The sequence below is a fragment of the Muntiacus reevesi genome, chromosome 2, assembly GCF_963930625.1.
Source record: "Muntiacus reevesi chromosome 2, mMunRee1.1, whole genome shotgun sequence".
In the NCBI taxonomy this organism is placed as follows: domain Eukaryota; kingdom Metazoa; phylum Chordata; class Mammalia; order Artiodactyla; family Cervidae; genus Muntiacus; species Muntiacus reevesi.
Window position 1 is genome coordinate 187,622,819 of NC_089250.1, and position 26,599 is coordinate 187,649,417.

The 26,599-nt window shown below is 45.7% G+C and overlaps 1 protein-coding gene across 2 annotated transcripts in view; it reads right to left on the reverse strand.

Moving 5' to 3' along the window:
- The window catches only part of GRIN2A (glutamate ionotropic receptor NMDA type subunit 2A), a 420,050-nt gene that overhangs the window by 26,656 nt on the left and 366,795 nt on the right, over positions 1-26,599 (reverse strand). For both annotated transcript variants that reach the window (XM_065920287.1, XM_065920288.1), the window contains exon 10: positions 12,383-12,570. In XM_065920287.1, the coding sequence (XP_065776359.1) occupies positions 12,383-12,570 (188 nt within the window). The remainder of the gene's footprint in view (positions 1-12,382; positions 12,571-26,599) is intronic.

Consider the following 26,599-nt stretch of genomic DNA (forward strand, 5'->3'; position numbering starts at 1 on the left):
GCAAGAATACTGGAGTGGGTTGCCATGCCCTCCTCCAGGGTATCTTTCCAACCCAGGGATTGAACCCAAGTCTCCCTACTCAGTGATCTGAGGTGACCTAAGTGGGCAGAAAACCCATAAAAGGGGGTTATTGACACACACAGGCATATGCATACATACAGCTGATCTACTTTGCTGTACAGCAGAAATTAACACAGTATTGTAAAGCAACTAAACTCCAATAGAAACTAACTTTAAAAAGAAATTATAAAGAAAATCTTATTACTATTTACAAAGGCTATGCAAATGTAATAACTCAAAATCAATAAAAAAATTCTTAAAATTAAAAAATTAATAAAGAGTGGTTCTTAGTTTTATTGTGTATTAGAATCACTCAGAGAAGATGTAAAAATGCCCTGAAGGGTGAGTAATTAGGAATCTGCACCAGGCTCCTCTGTCTATGGAATCCTCCAGGCAAAAATACTGGAGTGAGTTGCCATTTCCTCCTCCAGGGGATCTTCCCAACTCAGGAACTGAACCTGGGTCTGCCGCATTGCAGGCAGATTCTTTACTGTCTGAGCCCCCAGGAAAGCCTGCTTTCAACATTTCCCTAACTGAGTCTGATGAATACAGAAGTGCCCAAAGTGTCTTTCAAAGTAAGGTAACTGTCGATGGCAAGATGGCAAAACCTTTCCTCATTTTTATGTCCCACCACCTGGCTCTTAGAAGCTGCTCAGTTATTCTTTGTTGGATGGATGTCTACAGGGAGAATGAATGAATGGGCAATTGTGTGAATAAGTTGAGGGGTTTTGCCAACGGCACCCAGTCCCTGCTCACCTGATCACGGAGTTTGTGATTACAGAGTGGCTTTGCTTAGCCTAAACTGTGATTTCTGCCTTTGAAGACTCAATTTGATTAAAATACGTTTAGCAAGGAACAATAACTTCCTGAAATGCTGGGGATTATGCAGCTCTGAGGAGCTCTGTGGGGAACAAGCAATTCCAGCAAGTAAGTCGGTCTTTGTGAACCTGGAGAGGCTGCTCGGCAAGCCTGTATCGGGGCCAAACATCTGACTCCTCTTAATTACATTCTGTCCTTGTTTCATTCCTTCTCATCTCTTGCTTTTGGGTCCTGAGTTTTCCCCAAACTGCCAGGGTTGAATGATCTCAAAAATTAGGCTGAGCCTGTTCCCGTGGTGCCAGGGCCCGGGGCATTGACAAGTCTCCTTCCCCTTGGAAAGACGGAAAAAACAGAGGTCACTTTCTCTCCCACCCTCAAGCTCTGTTGCCAAGTTTTTTAGTCCAGTATCACCTGCAGGCAACTTATCCTTCAGTGAAAGAGGAAGGAAGAGAGGCTGGCTGCTGACCGGCATGCGTGCTTGCATATTCAGTCATGTCAGATTCTTTGGGACCCCATAGACTCTAGCCCGCCAGGCTCCTCTGTCCATGGGATTCTCCAGGCAAGAATACTGGAGTGGGTTGCCATGCCCTCCTCCAGGGGATCTTCCTGACCCAGGGATCAAACCTGCATCTCCTGCGTCACAGGCAGATTCTTTGCCCACTGAGCCACCTGGGAAGCTTGGCTACTGACCTGTGTACTTTTAAATCACAACTCTACCCCAGGTGGGAACTATCCCATCTATCCCAGATGGGAACACCTGCCGAATGAGATGTCTGGGAGGGTTATGGCAGATGAAGGAGACACGATGTTGCATAATGGTTCAAATGAAGACCCTAGAGCCTCCCTGCAGGTCAGATCAGCCACTTACTATAGCTTGACACATGACTCAAACTTTCTGTGACTCAGTTTCCTCATCTGTAGGCAGACACTTATAGTCATAATTCATGGCATTTAATAACCACGAGAGCTGCATGAAATTAATACATATAAAGATGGATTATCTTATGACCCATAGTTGCTCCTCGGTGAATGTTACCTGTTGTTAAAAACTTTGATAAAAATAACACTAATGATGGTAGCTTTGAATGACTTTCCTTTCGACACATGGAAACCTGTTTCTTCCCCCGCAAGTAGTTCCTCAGAGCCTCCCCCCACCAAGCCCCCCATCCTCATTTTGGCTTTTATCTCTTTAAATGGACCGAGGCTGCTGGTTGACATAGGGTGTTGCTGAGTCATCTGAGGACACCGGGACGTATGTCACGAAGAGTTGCTGGCAGGGGAGGCCAGCAGGAGACAGATTAGACTGCTCCCAGGCAGGAGTGAGTCAGCCTGGGGTTTGCGCCTGGCTCCACCATGGAGCCCAGAGAGGGCAGTGGATGGCTCCCAGGCTTGTTCAGAGTTATCTGCAATGTGCTCAGGTGACCAAGTCAGGCTGCGCTGTAGATGCAGGAGGCCTGCTACCTGACCAGTCCCCAGGCACACCTCTTTCTCTGATCCTGCCTCTCCCCTTCTGCCTTTCTGCTCCTCTCATTCTCCTTCTCCTCCTCCTCATCTCTTCTTCCATCCTTCTCCCCCTCATATATCCCTGTCCCTCTTTCCTATCTGTCCCTTCTTTCTTCCTTTCTCCATCTGGATCTTTTCCCTTCCCTTAGAAGGACTGGAAAACTTACAATATCAAGTCTTCTCTGCCTTCCTTGTCTTCTTCCAGACAGTCTAAGGCCAGGGTCATCATATGTTTTCGACAGATGGCCCGACAATAAATATTTGGGGTTGTGCAGATTCTACAACTTCTGTTGCAACAATGTGACTCTGCTATGGTAGGGGAAACAGCCCACAGACAATACCTGAATGAATGGATGTGGCTGCATTTCAATAAAACTGGATTTTTAAAAATAGGCGGTAATACTCTTTCCCTTATTTACCTCCTTGATCACAAACCACAGACTCACTCAGGGTTTATGATCCACTCCAGTTCTTAATATATAATCTTGCTGATTATATCCATCCCAGAAAAGTGTGTTAAAAAGAACAGAGCAGAAAGATTTGACTACTAGAGCACACAAATTAGATAATAGGAGAACTTGCCTGCGTGGCAGTGAAAACATGGGTCAGAGGCTTGGGAGGACTGTCACCCTGGACAGCGGTGTAGTGATTTCCTCTGTGTCTCTTGCCTAGAGACACCTGATGTTCATCCCAAAGAAAATAACATCCTGAACTGAACTTCATCAGAGAAGGTATCTGATGAATGAAGTAAGCCTCACAGAAGTCTATCTATGGTGTTTTCTAATCCATGTATTCCTTTATTCATTCATCCAAGGAGTTTTACTTGAGCATCAACTATGTCGAAAGCTCAGGAATGAGTCCTAGGGGAGAGGAAAGGGCAACAGAATGGATATTAAAGTGTGTGGCCTATGTTGGTGGGAATACAAATTTGTGCAGCCCCTATGGAGAACAGCATGTGTGTGCATTTGCGTGTGTGTGTTTAGTTGTGTCCAAATCTTTGTAAACCCTCCCCAGACTATAGCCTGCCAAGCTTCTCTATACATGGAATTTTCCAGGCAATATCGGAGTGGGTTGTCATTTTCTTCTCCAGGGGATCTTCCTGACTCAGGGACTGAACCTGCATGTCCTACATTGGCAGGTGGATTCTTTTATCACTGAGCCACCAGGGAAGCCCATCTGTTCTCACACTTAATTGAGGAAACTGGAACTCAGAGAAACAGACTGGCCATGCAGCTAGGAGTTGCAGAACCTTCCATCACACCCTTCCCTTGTGTCGCTTGGTGAAATGGCGCACATATGCTACAAGCATGGAGCTAAAGGAGTTTCCTTTCTCCATGAAAGGAGTTTCATGGAGCTAAAGGCTTCCCGGGTGGCTCAGTGATAAAGAAGGTGCCTGCAATGCAGGAGCTCAGGAGACCAGATTTGATTCCTGGATTGGGAGGATTCCCTGGAGAAGGAAATGGCAACCCACTCCAGTATTCTTGCCTGGGAAATCCCATGGACAGAGGAGCCTGGTGGGCTACAGTCCAAGGGGTCGTAAAGAGACAGAGGTGACTGAGTCACTACACAGCACCAACAAGAGGGGTTTCTGGTTTGTCAGCATATCTAGAGCTGTAGTCTTTAAGGAAAGCTTCACAGAGGCGTGTGTGGGCTGAAGGATGGGTCAGATAGCAGAGCAGGTAATGGGTTCAGGAGACTATGGAAGAAGAGACTCCGAGTTTAAAGGGGATGTTGTATGAAAGAATCCATGCTTCTGAAAAAATAAAATCCAAATGATGCAATTTCAGATACTGTAGGCAGATGAGCAGGGAAAATATTTAGGAGTGAGGTGGCCTGCAGCGATCTCCCCCACACACATGGCTGTCCCTCCACTAAGCCAGCCCTAAGAAGACGGGCTACAAAGCCACGCAGGGATGCGTGGGTGGTGCTCACCACCCAAGTTGCAGGGGCAACCAGGTCTCCCCAAGACTCGCACATCGGCCCAAAGATATTAAGCTGGGAAGCTCGATGAGGACGGTGTTCAGGATATTAGCAACCCATTTCATGGCTCAGAGCAATTTATGAGTCCTAATTAGATACACAAATGACTTCTGCAATCACACAAACACACTCGAGTCTGGCTGGCTGCATGGGGTCCCTCGCCACCAAAAACCATCCTGCACATTCAGTGCAAGAGTTACCGACAAATAAAGAAATCAGGAACGTTAGCAGTGAGCCACTCGGAAGCAGGGACTGGGCTTCTCCACTGTCGGCCCCCAGTACTTCCCCCTTCCCATAACTGTGAGCATCTTGTCCAGGCGTGGTGCTTCCCGAAGCTCTAGAGTCGAGTACAGCAAGGTTCCTTAGTGATATTAGAGCAGACGTGTGGTCCCATCTGATTTGTTATCAACTGGATGAGTCTTCAAGACGACTGCTTACAAAGTTGCAGTACCAAAGGGACAAAGGGAACCAGTCCAACTGAAGTGATATAGATGGGCTCTGGCGAATATTCCATCTATGAATCTACTATGTATGTCCAAATATGATACAACTGGGGCTTCCCAGGTGGCGCTAGTGGTAAAGAACCCACCTGCCAATGCAGGCAGATTTAAGAGATGTAGGTTCTATCCCTGCATCAGGAAGATCCCCTGAAGTAGGAGGGCATGGCAACCCACTGCAGAATTCTGGCCTGGAGAATCCCATGAACAAAGGAGCCTGGTGGGTTACAGTCCATACGGTCTCACAGAGTTGGACACGACTGAAGTGACTGAGCACACACACACATATAAACATGAATATATAGTATATATTAACATATATACATGAATTATTATAATTATATTTCTATTTTGAAATTAGATATTTTAATTCCACACATTGAGAGTTACTGGCTAGTGACTCTCATGGGGTCACCAGCTAGTTTTAAAACCAAGAGAGTCCCAGTAAAATGGGTTGAGTTGGTCACCTTAGAATACAAGATGAATATATGCATGTCATATCTTTCAAATATTCATATACGATATCTGTATGTATCTAATGTAAGTGCAATGGGATATACCTTATAAATTTCATAAAAATATTTGATAAATATATATATTTCATTTTATTTGTTTAATAAACTCAGACTAGACACCAGAGAAGTAATGCTTTTCTGAGTTTAAAAAGAAACCAACAACGATGAAAACTGAGCAAAATATAAGAGGAAGATTAAATGCTTTTCAAAGCTAAATATATGACTTGTAGCTAAAGTGATCTGGCCACTCGTAAGACTTCTCCAGAAACCTAGTTGAATGGAAAGATGATCAGAGCTAGAATCAGGCAAACCTGGTTCAATTTTTACCTCTAACAAAAAATCTATACAGGGCATGGTCCACAGACCAGCATCAGCAGCATCACCTGGAGCTTGTTCGAAGTGCAGACTCTCAGGCTCCCCAGATTGACCGGAACAGAGCCTGAATTTTAAACAATCACCGGGTGAGTCCTGATTAGGTTAAAGTTGGAGAAGCTTTGCTATAACTCATGCATGCGTGCATGCTAAGTTGCTTCAGTCAAGTCCAACCCTTTGCGACCCTATGGACCATAGCCCTCTAGGCTCCTTTGTCCATGAGAGTCTCCAGGCAAGAATACTGGAATGGGTTGCCATGCCCTCCTCCAGGGAATTTTTCTGACCCAGGGATCGAACCCACGTCTCTTATGTCTCCTGCATTGGCAGGCAGGTTCTTTACCACTAGTGCTACCTGGGAAGCCCCTTGCTATAGCTCATGTAACTTAAATGAGCCTCGTTTTCCTGCTCTGCAAAACATAGGTAATAAGATCTACTCCAGAGCACTGTACAAAGAATTACAAAGATCATTTGTGATGCACTTGGCATTGTAGTGGACCATTGAGTATAGGCTCAAAATCTTGGTTTCCTTCTATTTTCTCAACACCACCTGCTTCTGAATAATGTTACAATATCAACTTGTTCTCCCTGATATCTTCTTGCTGGCTTCTATCCATCAAAAGGGCCTTTAACCTCTATGATTTTCTTCTGCCTCTTCAAATCCCAGAATCACATAAAAATTACAAAATCCATGAGATTGATGGGGCCTAAGAGATTTTCTGTTTAACCTCTCCTTTGAAGCCAGAAATGCCATTTTTTAAGGCATTACTCATTCTTTATGTTCTCAGGTAGCTGTCACCTCTTAGGTGCCAGGATGATACCAGGAACCCAGCAGTTATTTGTTGGCTGCTGGATAAGCTAATGAATGGGGTTTTGGGAACTCTGGCCCATCCTAATCTCTGTCTAAATCTTACTTGATTTCTTTATGACTTATTCTGTATTTTCATTCCTCTACTAAAAATATGATATACTTCATATTTCTCCTTGACCACTCTCTCATCTACTCAAGACACCAAATTGTGTGTGTGTGTGTGTCTGTGTGTGTGTGTGTGTCTGTGTGTGTCTGTGTGTAGGCTTCCCAGGTGGTGCTAGTGGTAAATAATCCACCTGCCAATGCAGGAGACCCTAGAGATGTTGGTTCGATAGCTGGGTTCTGATGATTCCCTGGAGTAGGAAATGGCAAACTGCTCCAGTATCCTTGCCTGGAGAATTCCATGGATAGAGGAGCCTGGTGGGCTACAGTCCATGGGGGTCGAGTTGGACACAACAGCATGTGTGCAGGTGCACTCCACTATTGCAGAAAGTACACAACAGTCAGACAGGAAAAGGAGGGTAAGGTCTTATCGGGACCCTGTGTATCTCTTACAGGAGACTGGCAGACCCTTTCCTAGGGAAATGCTTGGTAGGCTTCACATAAGAGGTTCCCCCAATAACCAAACACTCTACTCAAAAGGTTATATTTACACAGCTCATTAGGAAAATTTTTTATACTTTTGACACTCATTAGACTTGTAATCGTCCAGTGAAGCTACTCTATAACAAGAGATAAACACTCCATTCCAGGGGATGAATAATAATTAGGGACCGCTCAGCACCGTGCTCTTTCCAGGTCTAATTTTGGAGTATAATTAATCCTGCCGAAGCTGCATAAGATAAGTGAAATATTTATGCAGCTGTGTTAATTCATGTATTTACTCCTAGAGAGACATTCAGAATTGGACGTGGCTTTCCGGGAAGATTATCTCAAGATGCCCCCTGGAGCCACGTCATTTTCTCTCCCGTGGCTTGGCCTCCAGATGGTCTCTGAAGATGAAGCTGTGAAGACACATCCCCCAATCCAGACAATCTGACCAGGAAAGCCCTGAACTGGGACAGAAAATACCTCTAAGAATCTAGACATTCTGTTAAAACAGGGAACCACTCTTTGGTTTATCTGGATGCCTCTACTGTTTTTTTATTTGCCACAGAGGGGAGGTTTCTGTTCAGAACGGCATTACCATGATGCTAACTTGACCATATTATCACCAATACGACACTAAAAATGCTTTTTTGAATCCTTGAGCTGTGCATGGACAACAGTGATGGGGGGGAGGAAGAGAGGAAGAGAGGAAGGAGGAGAGGGAGTCAATGATGATGGTGGTGGTGACAATGACATTTACTGAATCATTTCTATTTCCGGGTGGCTGTTTAAATATAATTTTTCATTTTATCTTCATGACAACCTTATCTGGTAAATATTTCTGTATTCAATTGCAGATGAATAAACTGAGGCTAAAAAAAATTAACCTTTTCACAGAAGCATTTGGAAATGGGGACAATAGATATCATCCAACATACACTAAATTACTTCTTCCTCAAGGGTCTGTGGGCTTCCCAGTTGGTGCTAGTAGTAAAGAACCTGTCTGCCCACACAGGAGATGCTGGTTTGATCCCTGGGTCTGGAGGATCCCCTGGAGTAGGAAATGGTAACCCACTCCAGTGTTCTTGCCTGGGAAATCCCATGGACAGAGGAGCCTGGTGGGCTACAGTCCATGGGGTCACAAAGAGTCAGACACAACTGAGTGCACAAGAGCACACACACATGTACACACACGGGGACCTATACATCTCAAGCATCTAATTAGCAAACTTAGACAGGCGTTCTGGAGAATTAGATCAAACAAAAGTCTGAAATGACTGACCCTCATCAGCAGTAAATCTCCTTAAAATAGAGGCTTCGCCACTTATTCCCTAAGGGACTGATAAGCCCGCTGAGCTGCTGTTTCATTCTCTGTAAAATGATCGTAGTCAATATTTAATTTTATAAAGTTGTGATGCATATTCAATTAAAGAACACATGCAACACATCTGGTGTGGTGATTGGCATATCCTATTCCCCAAATATGTTGTTGTTTCATAAAAGATGCTGCAGAAGGGACAGCAGGGGTAGGTGGGTGTAGAGTTAGAACCGACAGATTTGACAGCTGACCATCATATTTAAGTTTCTTGTCAATGAAATACATCCTGACACTAACCATTCACCCATGTGTGTATGTATTCATCCAGGCCCTCAGTGACCAGTTGCTTGTCACGTTCAAGACTCTGTGGTCTTTACTGCTGGAAACGAGACCCTCGTCAGGGGGTAGTTCACATCACAGGGAGGTGACCATTGTGGCAGATGTGTCCTTCTCTTCCCTGCGCACACATGCCTGGTTGTCTAACTCCCAAACTCCTCTTTACAAGGCCGAGCATCCTCCAGAGCAGCGGTCACAACCTTTTTGGCACCAGGGACCACTTTCACGGAAGACAATGTTTCTATGGATGGGGGTGGGAGATGGTTTCGGGATAACTCAAGCACATTAAATCTATTGTGCATTTTATTATGATTACATCAGCTCCACCTCAGATCATCATCAGATCCCAGAGGTTGGCACCCCTGCTCCAGAGTATACTCTGGGCTTGGCCAGACGACTTGCTTCGGACAGAAGGGTGTTAGCAGATGTGAATGTGACAAAGCTCGCCAACAAGGACCTATTGTATAGCACGGGGAGCTCTGCTCAATGTTATGAAAGAAAGTCTTAGTCGCTCAGTCATCTCTGACTCTTGGCAACACCAAGAACTGTAGCCCACCAGGCTCCTCTGTCCATGGGACTCTCCAGGCAAGAATACTGGAGTGGGTTGCCATTCCCTTCTCCAGGGGATCTTCCCAACTCAGGGACCGATCCAGGGTCTCCTCGAATTGCAGGCAGATTCTTTACCATCTGAGCCACCAGGGAAGCCCAATCAATGTAACAACCTAAATGGGAAAAGAATTCGAAAAAGAATAGACACGTGTGTCTGTAGAACTGAATCACTCTGCTATGCACCTGAAACTAACAGGGCATCACTGATCCAACTACGTGCTGTGCTGCGTCGCTTCAGTTGTGGCCGACTCTTTGTGACCCCATGGAGTGTAGCCCTCCAGACTCCTCTGTCAGTGGGATTCTGCAGGCCAGAATCCTGGAGTGGGCAGCTATACCCTCTTCCAGATCTTCCCAACCCAAAGGTCAAACCTAGATCTCTCGTATTGTAGGCAGATTCTTTACCTTCTGAGACAACAAGGAAGCCCATGAATACTGGAGTGGGTTGCCATGCCCTCTTCCTGGGATCTTCCCGACCCAGGAATAGAACCCATATCCCCAGGGGCTCCTGCACTGCAGGCAGGCTCTTTACCCACTGAGCCACCTGGGAAGCCCTGATGCAACCATACTCCCATATAAAATCAAGAATTTAAAAAAGAAAGCTGAGACTTGCAATGTGCCCACACAGGTGGGTGCTTTCTCCTGTGCCTCCAACACAGCCAGGAAAAGAGCTTCTCCCAGGTAGCTGCTGCCCTTTCAACCTGAGACCCAGAATAAACACGGGTGGAACAGAGACCATAGAGATGATCCCTAGGCTTGCAGCAGCAGGAGGTGGCGCCACCATGGCCCAAGGCAAGCTTTCTTACTCAACATGCGTTCCCATGAGCAAAATAAATGCCAATTGTCATGTGTTTCCAAGATGTCACAGCAATAACTGGGCGACACGGCTACAAGTCACTATGACACAGCAGAGAACATGGCTGTTGATCTGACTGAAAGGTACCAATGCCCTAGAGAGAATCCAAAGATTCAGATGCTCTCATTTGGGAGTTAAATATAAAACACATTTAGGCTTCTTGATGACACTGTGAGAATCTAAGGTTTAAATCTGGGAGTAGAGGGTGTAAGGCATTATACCCTTTGCTCAGGCTTACACCAACCGTACACACAAACCTCTGCCTCTTTCAACACTGTATTTGGCCACAGTGGTTGGCAGACTGTCCTCCCCAGCCCTGGACATGAGCAGCATGTTTTGGCCGGTGTGCATGCTCAGTCGCTTCAGCTGTGTCCGACTCCTTGTGATACCATGGACTGTAGCCCACCAGGCTCCTCTGTGCATGGGATTCTTTAGGCAAGAATACTGGAGTAGGTTGCCATCTCCTACTCCAGAGTATCTTCCTGACCCAGGGATCAACTCCAAGGTTCTTACATCTCCCTCATTGACAGGCAGTTTCTTTATTTCTAGCGCCACCTGGGAAGTCCTGCATTTTCTGGAACCATCTCCAAACATAGCCTCCACCCATTCTTGAACGCAGCTTCTGACCTACACCCTGAACTTTTGTTTCCTACTCATACTTACGCATTTTTAGGGTTCACCTGCCATCTCTGCTGCTTTTGCTTTTCCTATCTCAGTGTTGGCAAGACCAAGGAGAACCAGCATGCCATTTGAGCCACGACAGGATTCTAAAACCATGTCCTGGAGCAATGAGCTATGTTGAAATCCCCAACTAAAAGTAGAGAAGGACAGAAGGAAATGCTGCTGGAGAGAGCCAGTCCAGTTAGCTGGAAGCTCCATAAATACCCTCATTCCATTAGACTGCAAGTCCATGAGGGTGGAAATGGTCTTTTTTCAGGATAGGCAGGCAAGGGGTGGATTGTAGTGGAAACCCTTGGGATTTCTGCTAACTCTTCCCTGTATAGCGATCACCTCTCTTTCATCTCCCCATAGGAAAATAGTAGGAGCTGTCGTGTTAGGACAACATGTAACCCCACCCTTTATTCACCCCTGAGGGGTCCAAGAGAGAATCTTTGACCCAAAATCCATCAGGAATCCTTCCTCTGGAATTTGAAATTTAGAATTTGGAAAAGAGAGACTGGGACTTATTACAGCCTAGTTATGTGATGTTCTAGAAATATATATGATGCTCTAGAAACAGTGGTGGACAGGGGAACCTGGTGTGCCGTAGTCCACAGGGTCTCAAAGAGTCGGACACTTAGCGTGACTGTGCTCAGAGACTTTGCAACTGAACCGCAACTGCTCTAGAGCAGAGCTTTCCCCCTTAACCCTGATACTATAAACATGTGAAAGGCAAAGTTGCTCAGTTGTGTCTGACTCTTTGTGACCCCATGGACTGCAGTTCACCAGGCTCCTCTGTCCATGAGATTCTCCAGGCAAGAATACTGGAGTGGGTTGCCATGCCTTCCTCCAGGGGATCTCCCTGACCCAAGGATTGAACTTGGGTCCCGTGTGTTGCAGGCAGATTCTTTACTGTATGCTTGGGGGTCAGAGAATTCTGTGTTTTGAGATTCTGTGGGAGGGCTGTCCTGGGCATTGAAAGATGTTTGCCAGCACCCCTCAACCCTGGCCTCTACCCACCAGATGTTGGTATCAAATAACCTCCTTGTCAGGACAATCAAAAATATCTCCAGATGCAGCCAAATATCCCCAGGTGATGAAATCCCTGCCCCGCACTGAGAACCACTCCTTCAGAGAGAGGACCCATCAATTCCGGCCGCTGAAGCCCTAGGGCTGCCCTGGTTCCTGTTTTTCCCCCTGAACTTATTTGCTCAACTCCTTCCTAAATTAACTGAGATAGACACTTCTGCATCCTTAAAATAAACTTTTAATTGACTTAGTTGTCCGTAATTGGTTTCCATTATAAGCAACCTAAAGGACCATGGTACCATGTGGTTAGTACTCAGTAAATACTTGTGGTAAGCTAAGTCATTACCCAAAGATCCACTGGAAAGTCAGTTAGGAAGCAGAGAGTGTGAGGGTCTCAAGTCCCCTGGAAGTAGAGGATGTCAACCAAAGTCTTACCATCACCCACAAACTGGAGCAGGGCCAGGTCAATCTGCCTCTTCCATGGTGAACCCTTCTGGAGGGCGATCCCATAACCAGTGGTAGCAAAGATGTACCCACTCCCAATGGTCACCAGCTTGCAGCCTTCGTCCCTCCCAGCCTTGTAATTCAAGACGGCAGCGTCGTAGATGAAAGCGTCCAGTTTCCTGCAACAACAAGAAGCCAGGGAGTCAAGGCGATGGCGAGGTACCATCTCGGGGCCCATTGCCCGAGGCCCGATCCAGCATCGCACACTTCCCTATCACCCAGGAGATGATGACTCATGACTGCTCCATCCCATCATCATAAAAGGATCTATTTTTAATGAGAAGATAAAAGCCAAAAGCTTTTCTCCCCTAGTTACAAGAGGCAGCTAAATAAAGACATGAAGGCTCCTTATGCCCAAGTGAGTAAACAGTCGAGTTTGCTGGTTTGCTAAGTGTTAGCCCTCAGTGCTCCCAACAGTGTAGAACGGTGGCCTATTTCGAGAGGTTTGCGTTGGAATAAAACAAACCATTAACGGACAGGAGAGAATTTGGTGGCTGCATGTGGGAAGCAGAGAGAGACTAAACAGGAATGATGTCCCTTCCTGCCCAAAGAGGCATGTTTACTATTCATTTTCTATTACAAAAATAATTACATCATAATTTTTAGAAGCCCAAATAATGTAGAAAATGTTGAGTACAGCTGCAATTAAAATTGCCTATAATTCTGTAACTCAGAGGCAACCTCTGTTAATGCATTTGTGAACAAACTTCCGAATTTTGTATGCATTTGTATACACACACACACATACACACACCTTTGAAAACAGGGGCTGGTAACTTCTTTTGTAAAGACACTATAATAAATAGTTTAGGCTTAGTCTCTGATCAACTACTCAACTCTGAGGCTGTAGCATGTTATAGGCTGACTTGTGCTTCCTCAAAATTCATATGTTGAAGTCCTAAGCCCCAGCGTCTCTGCATATGAGCTTATTTGGAGATGGGGTCATTGCAGACGTGATTAGTTAAGGCGAGGTCATACTGGAGCAACGGGGGCTCCTAACCCAATACCACAGGTGTCCTGATAAAAAGAAGGGATTTGCAGAGAACGAATGTATAGTTGCCGGGGGGAAGACTGAGGAGAAGGGATAGTTAGGGAGTTTGGAATGTGTATGTACACACTGCTCTATTGTAAGTGAATAGCCAGCAAGGACCGACAGTACAGCACAGGGAACTCTGCTCGATGTTATGTGGCAGCCTGGAGGGGAGGGGAGTTTGGGGGAGAATGTGTGTTAGAGGTTCAGTTGTGTTGGACTTTTTTGCAGCCCTGTGGACTGTAGCCTACCAGGCTCCTCTGTCCACAGGATTTCCCAGGAAAGAACACTGGCGTGGGTTGTCGTTCCCTTCTCCAGGGGCTCTTCCCAATGCAGGGATGGAACCCTGCATTGAGGGCGGATTCTTTACCATCTGAGCCACCTGGGGAGAATAGATATGTTGTACACGTATGGCTGAGTCCCTGGCTACACACCTGAAAGTATTATAATACTGTTAATCGGTTAGACCCCAGTACAAAATAAAAAGTTTTGAAAAAGTAAAAAGAAGGAATTTGGACACAGATGTGCTCACAGGGAGACTGTCGTGGGAAGGCTGGAGTTATGCTGCCACAAGTCTAGGAACCACCAGAGGCCAGAAGACCCTTCTCCTGGTGCCTTCAGAGGGTGCACAGCCCTATGGACAACCTTGATCAAGGCCTTCCAGCCTCCAGAAATATGAGACAAAAGAATTCCTATTGCTTAAGCTTCTCAGTTTGTGGTGCTCTGTTATCACAGTTCTAGGAAACTATACACAGTATGAGAGCAGCTATTGATAACACGTAAATGAAGGAGTTCAACTCTGTCTCAATAAAAGGTTATTTACACAAAATAGACTGGCCCATGGGACATTAGTTTGCCAACACCGTTTCAATTTCCAAAATATAATGATGCCATGCAAACCATTTTGCCAATGGCTTTCTTTTCTCATTTCATCCCACACATAGTGAATGTGTTTCTATGTCAATAAGCAGAGCACTCTTTTTAATTTTTTGGTACATTTATTTTTATTGAGGTATAACTTATACGAAATAAAGCACTAGATAAATTTTTACATACGTGTACATCCTTGAAATCATCACACAGATCAAGATAGAAAGCAACATCACCATCATCTCAAAAGTTCCATTCGCCTTTCCCAGTCAGCACCCTCCAAAAAGCAAGCATCTGGTAATCCTCTCAAAGATATTGTTGCTGCTGTTTAGTTGCTAAGTCATGTACGACTCTTTCCGACCCCATGGGTGGCAGCATGCCAGGCTCCTCTGTCCTCCACTGTCTCCTGCAGATTGCTCAAATTTACGTCCATTGAGTCTATGGCCATCTCATCCTCTGCCAGCCTCTCCTTTTGCCTTTGATCTTTCCCAGCATCAGGGTCTTTTCCAATGAGTTGGCTCTTTGCATCAGGTGGCCAGAGTATTGGAGCTTCAGCATCAATCCTTCCAGTGAATATTCAGGGTTGATTTCCTTTAGGATGGACTGGTTTGATCTCCTTGCTATCCAAGGACTCTCAAGAGTCTTCTCCAGCACCACAGTTAAAAGCATCGATTCTTTGGTATCCAGCCCTTTTTATGGACCAACTCTCACATCTGTACATGACTACTGGAAAAACCATAGCTTTGACCACATGGACCTTTGTTGGCCAAGTGATGTCTCTGCTTTTTAATACCCTGTCTAGATTTTGTTGTGGACCACATTTTGTCAGAACTCTTCACTGTGGAAGGACTGATGTTGAAGCTGAAACTCCAATATTTTGGCCACCTGATGTGAAGAACTGGCTCATTTGAAAAGACCCTGATGCTGGGAAAGATTGAAGGCAGGAGGAGAAGGGGACAACAGAGGATGAGATGGTGGGATGGCATCACTGACTCAATGGACATGAGTTTGGGTAAACTCTGGGAGTTGGTGATAGACAGGGAGGTCCGGCGTGCTGTGGTCTGTGGTGTCGCAAAGAGTTGGACACAACTGAACGACTGAACTGAACTGAACTTCACTGTGACCCATCCATCTTGGGTGGCCCTTCAAGGCATGGCTTATGGCTTCATTGAGTTACACAAGCCCCTTCACCACGCCAAGGCTGTGATTCATGAAGGGGTTCAAAGACATGGCTGTGGCTAATTTATGACCCATATACCTATTAGTGGGCATGTATATTGTTTCCTATTTTTTAAGTTATTTAAGAAGGCTGAAATGATCAATCACCCTTGAAAACAGAGATGAAAGTATAAACTCTACAGTAATAAGAAAAGTCAGTTGACGAGTGCTCAACTTCCTGACACTTTTTCAGCTTTACTGCCCTTCTCTCCTTAACAAGAAGACATAAAACAGTGAAGCAAAGAAAAATGAAAGTGGCAGGGAGAGCATGTAAAATGCTGCATCCTTCCAGAGACAACTGCTGAAGGGCTCCCTGTGGGAACAAAACTATTTGGAAGGTTTACAGCTACATTCTTCATTTTAATTTTTTTGTTTCCTTAATGGCTAGAGATGAGGCCAGACTACAGGACGTGTCTCACCAACAATCTCTGAAGCTTTCATCTCAGGGCTGTAGGGGTGGAGACTCGGTTTTATACTCTGAGACTATAAAAGGGCATCAGATGATCCAAATGGAAGAGTGGGAAAAAGTGGGCATCGGCAACGGTGATGATGAACACAGCTGACAAACCAAGAGGAAACAGCCTTTCTGGAGAGTCAGCAATGCTACTGTGGTTCAGTCGCTCAGTTGTGTCCAATTCTTTGTGACCCCATGGACTGCAGCATGCCAGGCTTCCCTGTACACCATCTTCCAGAGTTTTCTCAAACTCATGTACATTGAGTCAATGATGTCATCCAACCATCTCATCCTCTGTTGCCCCCTTCTCCTCCTGCCCTCAATCTTTCCCAGCATCAGAGTCTTTTCTAATGAGTTGGCTTCTCCCATCAGGTGGCCAGAGTATTGGAGCTTCAGTTTCAACATCAGTTCTTCTGATGAATATTCAGGGTTGATTTCCTTTAGGATCGACTGGTTTGATCTCCTTGCAGTCCAAGGGACTCTCAAGAGTTTGCCAACACTACAGTTTGAAAGCATCAATTCTTCACTGCTCAGCCTTCTTTATGGTCCAGAACATGGACTATATGGTCCAACTCTCACATCTGTACATGACTACTGGGAAAACCATGGCTTTGACTATATGGACCTTTGTCAGAAAAGTAATGTCTCTGCTTTTTAATATGCTATCTAGTTCTATCATGGCTTTTCTTCCAAGGAGCATGTGTGTTTTAATTTCATGGCTGCAGTCACCATCTGCAGTGATTTTGGAGCCCAAGAAAATAAAGTCTGCTACTGTTTCCCCATCTTTTTGCCATGAATTGATGGAACAAGATGCCATGATCTTAGTTTTCTGAAAGTTGAGATTTAAGCCAACTTTTTCACTCTCCTCTTTCACCTTCATCAGGAGGCTCTTTAGTTCCTCTTTACTTTCTGCCATAAGGGTGGTGTCATCTGTGTATCTGAAGTTATTGATATTTCTCCCAGTAATCTTGATTCCAGCTTGTCCTTCATCCAACCCAGCACATCACATGATGTACTCTGCATAGAAGTTAAATAAGCAGGGTGACAATATACAGCCTTGATGTACTCGTTTCCCAGTTTTGAACCACTCTATTTTCCATGTCCAGCCCTAATTGTTACTTCTTGACCTGCATACAGGTTTCTCTGAGACCCATGGACGTTGCAGGGGTGGGGAGGGGGTAGTTGCTAAAGGTTGATTTGCGCATGATGCCAGGAGGGCGTGTGACAGGAGCCATGGAAGAGCAGATGGAAGGGATCTGTGTTCATTCTCTGCATCTGGATGACAGCACCACCTCAGGAAAGTCACTGCTTTCTTTTGCGCTGCTGGTTTCTCATCTGTGAGATGAGGTTGTCATCGTGGTCCTGTGGAACTGTGGAATTCTACAGTTCTGCAAGCTGAGTCATCTTCTGTCACTCTGAATAGGGAAACTGAGACTTAGGATAACGTGTGTCCTGGGGTCTTTGGGACAAATGGATGGCATGTGTCCTCTTAATGAAGTTGGAGTACTTGCAACTCCAACGCTTCATATTGCCATGGGGATGCTAAGAACCTGGGTTTTATTGAAACTTTCTAAGACTTACCCATCTCTCTGACCTCAATTCCTCAAAAAGTAAACAAAAATAAACGCCTCGGTGTGTACAAGGGTATTTATCTATTAAGGCCATTTGTTGATATTCATGGGGTGAATGTCCTCCCCATCCTGCTAACCCACCACCTGCTGATACATTTCTGGAATGGAAATTAAATCTGTACCTGGCACCCGTATGAGGGCTGTCCAACAGCAGTTTAAATTCGTATTTTATGGAGAGGCACAGATTTCTGCAAATCATTATCATATTTCATGACAAGTCTTGAGCTGAGCAAAAAACAGCTGGATAAGCCCAAAGAAAAAGGGGAAGTTTACTTGGAAAATGAAGCTTGCAAAAGCAAGATGTCATCAAGTCAGAGGGAGGAAAACTGCAAAAGACACAGTTAATTCTGAGCAAAGCAATCACACGTTGGCACATCTGGGTGGACTGGCACTGGTACTCTTAGAGAAGTCTGGCCAGGAAGATTCTCGTGGTCTCAGGGCCACGTCTGAACCAAAGGAGGACAACACGTGAAGGAAACCACAGGGCTATGCGACTTTGATTTCTGTCCCTCACGGAGGATTCTAGACAGCTGGAGTCTAAATGCATTGGTCACAGAAACCTGCATGTTCAAAAATATCTTAGGGTTTACACAGTACCCACGGATGGACACGGCCATTGTTTGCACAATGCTTCACAAAAGTGCACTGTATTTTACATGCATTGTCCCAGTGGGGCCTCACAAATGCCCAGTTGGGACATCTGTTATTATTATTTATTTTATTTTCTTGTGTTGTTTATGAACAGATGAGATTTTTAGAGGCTAAGGAATTGTAGTGCTGGAGAAAACCTGAGAGTCCCCTGGACAGCAAGGAGATCAAACCAGTCAATTCCAAGGGAAATCAACCCTGAATATTCACTGGAAGGACTGATGCTGAAGCTGAACCTCCAATATTTTGGACACCTGATGGGAAGAGCTGACTCATTGGAAAAGACCCTGATGCTGGGAAAGATTGAAGGCAGGAGAAGGGTGCAGCAAAGGATGAGATGGTTGGATTGCATCACTGACTTAATGGACATGAACCTGGATGACCTCCGGGAGATGGCGAGGGACAGGGAGGCCTGGCATACCACAGTCCATGGGGTCACAAAGAGCAGGACAGGACTTAGTGACTGAGCAACAACGAAAGGCTGCCTGAAGCTTCCCAGCAGTATTTCCCAAACTTTGTACAGGAAGTTCTCTACAAAGGAACCTTCAAGTTACAAACTTTCAAAGATGCTAACATGCATTCCATCAATGTTAAGCATGAGTGAAGTCGCAGCTTATCCTCCATCTCTGATTGCTGAATATCCTTCAGCTCTACCATCTCCCACCTTCTTCCCCTCAGTGACTCTGCTTGCCTGTTGGCTCCATGCCAGTCCCTGTATGCCAGCTATTGTCCTGGACTACTGTACTTTTCAAGGTACTGTACTATAACATTAAAAATGCTTTCTCTATTTTTGCGCTTGTTTTTAAATGTATTATTTGCATGAATAGTATTATAAACCTATTATAGTACAGTACAATATAGCTGACTGCGTTAGTTGGGCGCCTAAGCTAACTCTGTTGAACTTAGGAACAAATTGGACTTATGAACGCACTCTCGGAATGGAACTCACTTGTATGTAGGGGACTTACTGCGCACACACTGTCTATAGCGGCACTTTCCAGGAGAACTTTCTACAGGGATGGAAATACTCCATGTCTGTGCTATGACTATTGAGCACTTCACATGCGGTTAGTGCAACTGAGGACCCGAGCTGTCCATTTTATTTCATTTCATTAAATCAGATTCTGGTATAAATGGCCACACGTGGTCGGGGGCTACTGAAGTGGCTCCCAGTGGGCGGGGGAGGCGGGGCCCTGGCCTCCCCTGACTCCGACTCAGAGACCCGTGCCTTTGATCTCCTTCCCACTGAAGGAAAAATGTTCCCATTGTTAAAAAGAAAAGATGTAAAACTCGCTGACGTCCTCCAGCTCAGGCTTTGTGGTCAAAGCCTTTGAACAAGGCCCCTGTGCTTCTCAACCTCCTTCTTCTCCCTGTAAAGCGGGGCAGACACGAGCTGCCCTCCAAGGGCCACTGGGAATAAAGCGAGGTTGCGTAAGGAGATGTGTGTGCAGTGCCCGGCATAGAATAAATGCTCAACACACACCGATGGATCCCTCTGCATTTGATTTTCCAGCAGAGGGGCTTACAACGGCCATGCATCATGCAGGACAAACCCGGTCCTGAATACTTTATAGGCATTATCTCATTTCACTTACTTTTTCTAACCGAGCAAAGTTGGACACACGCCTGCCTTCCCCATGGAATGAGGAAACGGAGGCCCCGAGAGGTAAAGTGAGGGACGTGGCAGGCCAGCTTATCTAAGTGTCAGATGGCACTTGGGCTTAACACAGCCTGACAACAGAGGCCACGGACATAGCCACTGGGACACGTTATCCACAGCCCTGTGGAGTGAACGGAAGCAGCTCTGTCTCTTACTTATGAAATTCAGGCTGGGGGTTCCAGCTCGACGTGAAGCCCACCATGATGAAAAAAGGGAAAGGATCAGACCGGGGCCGTCGGGGTTTTAAAAGATTTTCTGGGTTGTTCAGTTTCGCCTGTCTCTTTCCCAGGAGATGCTCGGCCGTGTGAGGTCTGGAGTCACGGACAGAGGAGACATCTCTTGCCCCCCAACACATCTTAACCCTCCTCGTTTGGGAGATGTTTAGGCATAGCTTCTTGTTGAGCATGGAGCATCAGAAAGAGAAGTCCAACTGAGACCAAAAGTCCTGGGGGGACTGGAACTGTGATGGTGGGTGAGAGAGAGGCGTGTTAGGTGGCAGTGTGGTAACTGGCAGCTCTGGGAATGAAACAACATGGACATTAGACGCGGGCCCTGGAGGAAGAAGCCCTCAGAACTCAGAGCGTGGCTGGAAGCCTCAGGCCTCACAGGAGGAGCCAGTGATGTTTTTCTGCTTGGTTTTTTTCTTCTCCTGCCTTTTTTAATTTTTTTTTTTAATTTTCTCATTTACTTATTTTTGCGCTGGGTCTTTGTTGCTGCATGGGCTTCTCTCTAGTTCCGGCAAGCGGGAGCTACTCTTTGCCGTGGCGCACGGGCTTCTCACTGCAGTGGCTTCTCTCGTTGCAGAGCACAGGCTCGAGGGCGTGCAGGTTTCAGCAGTTGTGGCACGTGGGCTCAGAAGTCGCGGCTTCCGGCTCCAGAACGCAGGCTCAGTAGTCGTGCATAGGCTCAGCTGTTCCGCGGCGTGTGGGATCTTCCCAGACCAGGGATCAAACCCGTGTCTCCTGCCACTGAACCACCAGGGAAACCTTTTTTCCCCTGCTTTTTAAGTGGAAATGTCTACAGCCCTGCCATTCCAGCTCCTGCCAATCCACGTGGCTGTCACTGGCTCAGTGCTTCTCCCACTTGGGGGCGGCGGAGGCTCAGAGATCCCGTCCGAGAACCATGATGGGGACAGGGTGCCTGCCAGGCCCACCCCTCTCCCTCTGCTCCCTACAGAGGGGAGAGCTCTTCTCCAAACATTTGTGACAAATGAAACGATGCCTCGGCTCGCCAGAGCGAGGACTGGAACACAACCGGAGCCTGAAAAGTCACGCCGTGCAGTGCTGGCTGTGTGGCATCCCCACCCCCCCGCCAGGCGTCACCGAGGCTGTGTGGGTGCTGGCACCCTCTCCCCGTCACCTGCGGTCCCCAAGGAAAGCAGATGATTAAAAATGACAGTGATTCAGAATGAGAGGGGGAAATAAGACCTCCTCTCCGCAAATTTGCAAAGCGGCCAAGGAGGACTGTCACGTGTGTCCCATGCTACTTTCACCCAGCGGCTTCCTGCCGCATTTTTGACAGCTTTGAGGAGCTGCTGTGGCTTTCTCCAGTGTGTAGATCTGACCCTGTTATTTTAGCGGGTCTCTCTTGTAGCTACACGATGGGCTGAATGTTCACTCCTGGCCCTAAGACAGTCGGCCAGCCAAGCAGATTTCCCCTTGCAAAAGGGGAGACCATGGCCTCCAGTCACTGCATGGCTCCTTTGGGGAAAGGGGTTTGTATTGTCAAGTGGCTTGACATTTCCTCATCAAAAGTTTCCGGTTTTAGCTCATCATCTCCTTGTGCATGTTTTCAGAGGCTCTCTAGGGGGTCTCAGCACATTTAAAGGCTAATTATATAGTTAAAGTTAATTATTCATTCATTAACATTCAAGAAGTCTTTAACTGACTTGTTCTGATGAATTAATGAAACCAGAACGTGTGTGTATATGTGTTGGCGTGCATGTATGTTTTGGAGGTCTAGTGCAAAGTGTTAGTGAGAATTGAGCATCTCTTGAATGATAACTAGTTGTATTTTGGGGTGGGGGGTGCTCATCAAAGCCTTGTTAGAAAGAGGAACACAGCAGTCAGCAGTTCAGGCAGGTCAGCAGGACAAATGCGGGACAGTGGATGGGGTTCAGGTCTACCTCGGCCAGCGCTACGAATGACAGCCGGTCATGGGACCTGTCTAAGCCTTGGTTTTCTCATCTGTAAGATGGGGGAATAACAACTCTTTCATGGGGCTCAATAGTTCTTGTTGTTTAGCGCTCAGTTGTGTCTGAATCTCTATGACCCCCTGGACCGCAGCACGCCAGGCTTCCCTGTCCTTCACCATCTCCCCAAGTTTGCTCAAACTCATGTCCATTGAGCTGATGATGCCATCCAACCATCTCATCCTCTGTTGCCCTTTTCTCCTCCCCCCCTCAGTCTTTCCCAGCATCAGGGTCTTTTCCAAGGAGTTGGCTCTTTGAATCAGCTGGTCAGAGTTTTGGAGTTTCAGCTTCAGCATCAGTCCTTCCAACGAATATGCAGGGTTGATTTCCTTGGACACTGGATGGATGAAAATGGGGGTGAAGGTGTTTTGGAAATTGTGTCTCCTGGTACGAATCCAGGGGATGGCTGGGGCAGGGGTGACATCAGTGAGCAGGGAAGCCATGGTGTGCAGGTCACCATCAAAGCATCCAGACACAGCACTACCGGTGGGTGAGGCTCATTCACGGGCCCAAGAAGAGGTACCCCTGAGGCACAATAGCCTTTTCAAGTGTCTGCTTGGTCAAGAGACACTCAATACATACAGAGACTGTACCTGCCATCAGCATGGGATGGTCTAAAATAGACTTTAGGAAAATGACCCAGAACCACATTTTGAAGTTTATGAGTACAAACTTCAAAGTCAGAATTATACCAACCCTGATGCCTTTTCACTAAGGAAGCATTTTTCAGAGCAAACTCCATTAAGCTAATTTAATTCCTAGATCAATGCCTCACGTAGCATAGTTGAATTATTTCCAATTTTTTTGGAAACTGTTTTCACTGGGATCAATTCTTTTGTGTTGCAATTTTACAAGGATTTGATTCATTGATCAGTGGACAGTAACAAATTTTACTAATTTATAACTTCTGCCATCTTGAGCGTTCTCTTATGGGGATGGTGGCCATCAAGTCCAATTCTCCTGGGTCAAAATTGTGCAGAGAGCCAAAGTGGGCCAAGAAGATTTGAGTCATTTATGGATTTGCAGTCAATAACAAATTTCACCCTGTGTGCTTTTTGCTGCTGTCAGTTTAATTTGTGTTGATTAATTCTTCCAGTAATATTCACTGTGAATTGGGTAAAAAAGACGGATGGTGACTATTTATTTTTTAACTGAGAACATTCTGAGCAGTATTGTAAGATTGAGACAGAGAGAGGCAGAGAAGGAGGGAGAAAATAAGGGAGGGGAAAAATACAGATGGAAGCAGACAGCAAGGAAAATGGGAAGACAGGGAGAGAAAAAGACAGGAAAGAATAGCAAAGAGAGAGTGAGGGAGAGAGACAGAGGAGGAGAAAGAGGATAAGACAGAGAGGGAGAGAGTGAAAAGAGGGAGATAGACTTACGAGAAGAGACTTAGAGACGAGAGGGAGGGAGAAAGGGAGGCCAAGAGAGGGAGAAAGAGAGAGAAGGAAGAAGGAAGGGAACAAACAAGGAGGGAAGGAAAGGAGGAAGAAAGAAAGAGAAGGAGGGAGTTCAGTCACTCAGTCGTGTCTGACTCTTTGTGACCCCATGAACTGCAGCACGCCAGGCCTCCCTATCCATCACCAACTCCCGGAGTTTACTCAAACTCATGCCCATTGAGTCAGTGATGCCATTCAACCATCTCATGCTCTGTCGTCCCCTTCTCCTCCTGCCCTCAATCTTTCCAGGATCAGGGTCTTTTCAAATGAATCTGTTCTTTGCACCAGGTGGCCAAAGTATTGGCGTTTCAGCTTGAACATCAGTCCTTCCAATGAACACTCAGGCCTGATCTCCTTTAGGATGGACTGGTTGGATCTTCTTGCAGTCCAAGGATTCTCAAGAGTCTTCTCGAAGGAGGGAGAGAGGGTGGAGAAAGGGAGAAACAGAGGAAAGGAAACAGGGCAAACAGTTTGCCTACTAACAACCTCAAAAACAGGACATGGTTCCAATGATACAGCAAACCCCCTATTCTTCATTACTGGTGAATTTAACACCGAATTTCACAAACTAACCTTATCCAAGATATTGATAGATAACGTACTGCAACCTTTTGATTTTTCAGGAGAGAAAACTGAAGCCCAGAAGAGGTTTCTGCCCTGGGTGTCCCACAGCATCAGAGCTTCCAGATCCATCTACCACCTGCCAAAGCAATGCGTCTTCAGGGCAAGGCTGTCACGGGCTTCCTGAATCAGAGGGCCTATCCTCGGGTTGGGGATGGAGTCAGAGAAGTGCTGCTGTGGGGCGTTGGGTGAGTCTGTGCTCATACCTAAGCCTTGACTTCCCCGTCTGACCGGAAGGAAAAACAATCTCTTCCAGAGGTTGTACTCTGGTTGAAAGAAGGAATGGAGGTAAATTCGCTTGATGGATTATAAAGCGCTATGCAAATGCTATTCCTTCTTCATGCTACTGCTCATGTTCGGACCCAGGAAAAGTACTGATGGCTGCTGACATGTCAGTCTTTTACAGAATTTCTTAGTAGATATTCTTCAAGGGTTGAGATCAGAGTAACCCAACTATTGCAAAAGTTCCATGGTGCACAACACATTATTTAAAATGCTCATATTACAAAGAATGTTCTCTGTTACAGACTTTTCCTGAATGTTTACTGTGTGCCAGACACTGCTCTCTGCCTGCCTGTCTCATTTAATCCTTTCAACAGTTCTAAATGCAAGTTTCTAAATTATAGTTCCTAGGTGAAGGAATCATAATTGGCATTATTTTATAAACAAAAACCCTGAGGTCCAGGAAGTTAATTAGCTTGTCTAAAGTCCCACAGCTGACCATCAGCAGAGAGGGAATTTGAATCCAGGATGCTTGGCTCTTAAGCATCACCACACACTCCTGGTAGAGACGGTGATCCTGCTGAACTTGTCACAAGCAGGACTGAAAGACAAGGACTCTCAAAGTTCAGAGAATATATAAAAGTGAGGGACTGGGGAAAGAATCAATGAAACCCTATTATGCGTCTGATACAGTGCCAGGAACTTCCCCTAAGTCAATTCATTCAATCCTCAAAGGAGTTCTGAATGTGTGTGTTCAACCCTGTCTGACTCTTTGTGATCCCACGGACTGTAGCCCACCAGGCTCCTCTGTCTACGGGATTTTCCAGGCAAGAACGCTTGAGTGGGTAACTATTTCCTCCAGGATTTGGGAGATGTGGGAAATAGGCTCAGAAAGGTTATTTAAATTTCCAAAAGTCACACAGCTGGTAATTAGCAGAGTCAGAATAGGAAACTAGGTATTTCTCAATTCAAAGTGATGCTCTGAATCATGGGATCATTCAGAAAATAAATAAGTCAATCAATCAGCTGAATAAGACCAATCTTTTCTAGAAAGTATAAATACTCTGACCCAGAAATCATACTTCTTGAGATCATTCCTAGAGAATGACTTGCCGAAACGCACAGACACCTCATCACAGATTTTAACATGACCATATTACCAAGAGCCCCCAAGAGGAAACTAATATAATAAACTGTGCAATACACAAACCATGGAATTCTTTCCAACCATCGAAGAGAATGAAGGCAAAAGACATCTATGGACATAGAAGGTGCTTCAACACACATTATTAATTGAAAAACCAAACTGTGCCTTACTTCATAGAGTTTGACAGCTTCCCACAAAACAAAATTTTATAATTATATGTGAACACACAAATATTTGCAAATGCATCTGACAAAGGTCTGGGAGAAATGACATGTATATCAAAGAGAGCATACTGCTTACCTGCTGGGAGTGGGGGTGATTTAGAATTGGGACACAGTCAAATGGATGCCTATTTATCTGTATTTTTTACAGCAAGAATATCTTCTTTTGTGAGAAGTGATAGAGCATAGTGATTAATGGCAGAGATGCCAAAGCCGCTCCAAATCCCATCTCTGAAGCTCACCAGCAGGAGACCTAAGCTGTGCATGGCAGTGTGTGCTCAGGCACTCAGTTATGTCTGACTCTTTGTGACCCTACGGGCTGTAGCTTGCCGGGCTTCTCTGTCCATGGGATTTCCCAGGCAAGAATGCTGGAGTGGGCAGCTATTTCCTCCAGGATTTGGAAATGTGGGAAATAAGGTTCAGAGAGGTTATTTAAATTTCCTTAAAAATTTAGGAGTGGGTTGCCATTTCCTTCTCCAGGCGACCTTCCTGACCCAGGGACTGAACCTGCATCTCCTGCATTGCAGGCAGAGTCTTTACCTCTAAGCCACTTGGGAAACACACATGCGTGCGGGAGAGCCAAATCTGCCATCCCAAATGGTGTCTCTTTGGCATGAGAACTAAGTTAGGCTGATTATTCTTAAGAAAGAAGAGACTCAGGAAATGTTTCTTTTTACCTCCTCCTTAACTGCCTGAAGAATTTAGATGAAGGGCTTGCTCCCAGAATAGAGCTACCAACAGAGCTGTCTGCAAAGAACATGGGCTTACTGTATTGGGGGAGACCAAGCAGGGGTTA